Source organism: Mandrillus leucophaeus, unplaced genomic scaffold (assembly GCF_000951045.1).
Source record: "Mandrillus leucophaeus isolate KB7577 unplaced genomic scaffold, Mleu.le_1.0 Scaffold552, whole genome shotgun sequence".
In the NCBI taxonomy this organism is placed as follows: Eukaryota; Metazoa; Chordata; class Mammalia; order Primates; family Cercopithecidae; genus Mandrillus; species Mandrillus leucophaeus.
In genome coordinates this window covers 224878-226848 of record NW_012105942.1, presented here as the reverse complement: position 1 = coordinate 226848, position 1971 = coordinate 224878, and the positions used below count along the sequence as shown (strand labels likewise).

The window sequence follows — 1971 nt, the reverse complement described above, 5'->3', positions numbered from 1 at the left end:
CCAAAGTGCTGGGATTACAGGCGTGAGCCACCGCACCTGGCCAGTCAGGTATATTTTCAACAGTCTCCAAGAAAACATTGCTATAGGAAACAAAACATCTAATATTAGCTCTTTGATTACCTGACTTCAGGGGATGAAGAGCTTTCATTTGCATCTGTCCTTTTATTTCTTGGAAATGATGGACTAGCCGGAGGCATCTCACCACTTAAGCGGTCTGGAAAAATACGGTCTTTATTCAAATTGATTTCTGAATAGGGACAGTTGGCAGCACTAACAGATTAAAAGAAAAAAGAAAAGAAAAAGAACATTGAACATTTCCATTAGGCCATACTTCTTCCAATTAAAATGACAGGCTACAAAATATAAAATTCTAACATTTAACTGAATATGTTACATTGTTATATTTTATAATCATACATACAGCATATTTTATCTTTAAAACATAACAAATATATACAAATAGGAAATGGGTTTTTACACTAGACTTTAAGAAAGAATCTGTTGCAATCTTCAGAACTGAGCAAGGGTCACTGAAGGACAACTCTCTGTGTGTATCTCTGGAAACAATCAGCCCCAAGAAAGAAACGCTTAAGACATCATTCAGGACAGAGGTGGGAGAGAGACTGACTGACTGGTTAATGGAGCAGATTTGCTTCTGCTCCCTAAGGGGATGCTCCAGGCCCAGGGCAGTCACAGGCTATTTAATTTCCTTTTTAAATAGTTACTACACTCCAAAGGAAGGAGGTTTCCTCATGGGCTGTTCCTGTGTTCAGGTCTAGACCTATACCTGATGTTCTAGAAAATACATGGATCAATTTGTAGCTAATCTTGTTCCTAATACGAAAAAGGACCAGAGGCCAACTTGGATAATGATGCATCGAGCTCATTTCCCTTCCATTTGTGACTACCAGTTGGTCTCTCAGGTCTCATTTGGTGATGATTCCTGAAAGGAAATCGAGATCACTCATTGTTAACTCATCATTAGTTAATATATTCCTGTGCCCAGGCCTCAGCATTCCAGTCTCTGAAACAACTGGGCAACTGCTGTCTCTCAGACCCTAATATATGTGGGCCTCTCCCAATAACTGCCTATCATGCCTCTCTGCTTTTGGGAAGCATTCTTAAATCTGGAAATGGTTTGGGCCTTAGGTAAATTACATCAGAATCTTCTATGTTCTTTTCTTCAGTGTAGAAGACAGTGAGAATGTTGATAATCACCCAGCGAAAATTTTTAAACAGTGTCTAGCTACCCTGCACCAAGAGGATCTGAGACACCCTCCTAAGAAAAGGAGGGAAGAGTTTAAAAGGGCTGCCAGCCAGGTGATTCTGATAATGACCTACAAGATTTATCACAGATATCTGATAAGCAAAAATTCCAACTTTCGTTTCTTTAAATACTGCTCATCTACACTGGTATCTATGCAAAAGAAGAAAGCAAATAACATATGATCATGTGCTGACATAAATTTATATAATGTCAGCTTAACATCAACAAAAATAAAAACCAGTGACATTTATGGAGCACTTATGATACATCAAGCACTGTGCTAAGTGCTTTACATGCAATATTTTACTTTATCTTGCCAACATCCTAGAAAAAGGCACTTCATACAACAAATTAAAGCTTGTACCAGTTAAGTAACTTCAGTCTTTATTTCATTCATTTATTCACCAAGCACTTACCATGTATCTATTGCGTGCTAATTACCTTTCCAGACACTGGAAACTCAGTGGACAATAAAAAGACAAGAAACCAGCTCTCTGGTTTCATGGAGCTGATATTCCAGGGGGAGATCAGCAATACACAATTATACACATAAATTAGATGACTTCATATGGTGATACATGCCATGAAAAAGAAATACCATGATATAAAAGAGGGTGTGAGGATGCTATGATGGAGTGGTGAGGAAGGTCCTCCTTGGAGCAAAGCACCCGAGCAGAGCTATAATAGTCAGGAAGTAGGACCTG

General features: G+C 38.7%; 1 protein-coding gene across 2 annotated transcripts in view; it reads right to left on the bottom strand.

The window, feature by feature from the left end:
* Positions 1–1971, bottom strand: part of L3MBTL3 (l(3)mbt-like 3 (Drosophila)) — a 127150-nt gene that overhangs the window by 38433 nt on the left and 86746 nt on the right. For both annotated transcript variants that reach the window (XM_011998009.1, XM_011998010.1), the window contains one exon: positions 121–270. In XM_011998009.1, the coding sequence (XP_011853399.1) occupies positions 121–270 (150 nt within the window). The remainder of the gene's footprint in view (positions 1–120; positions 271–1971) is intronic.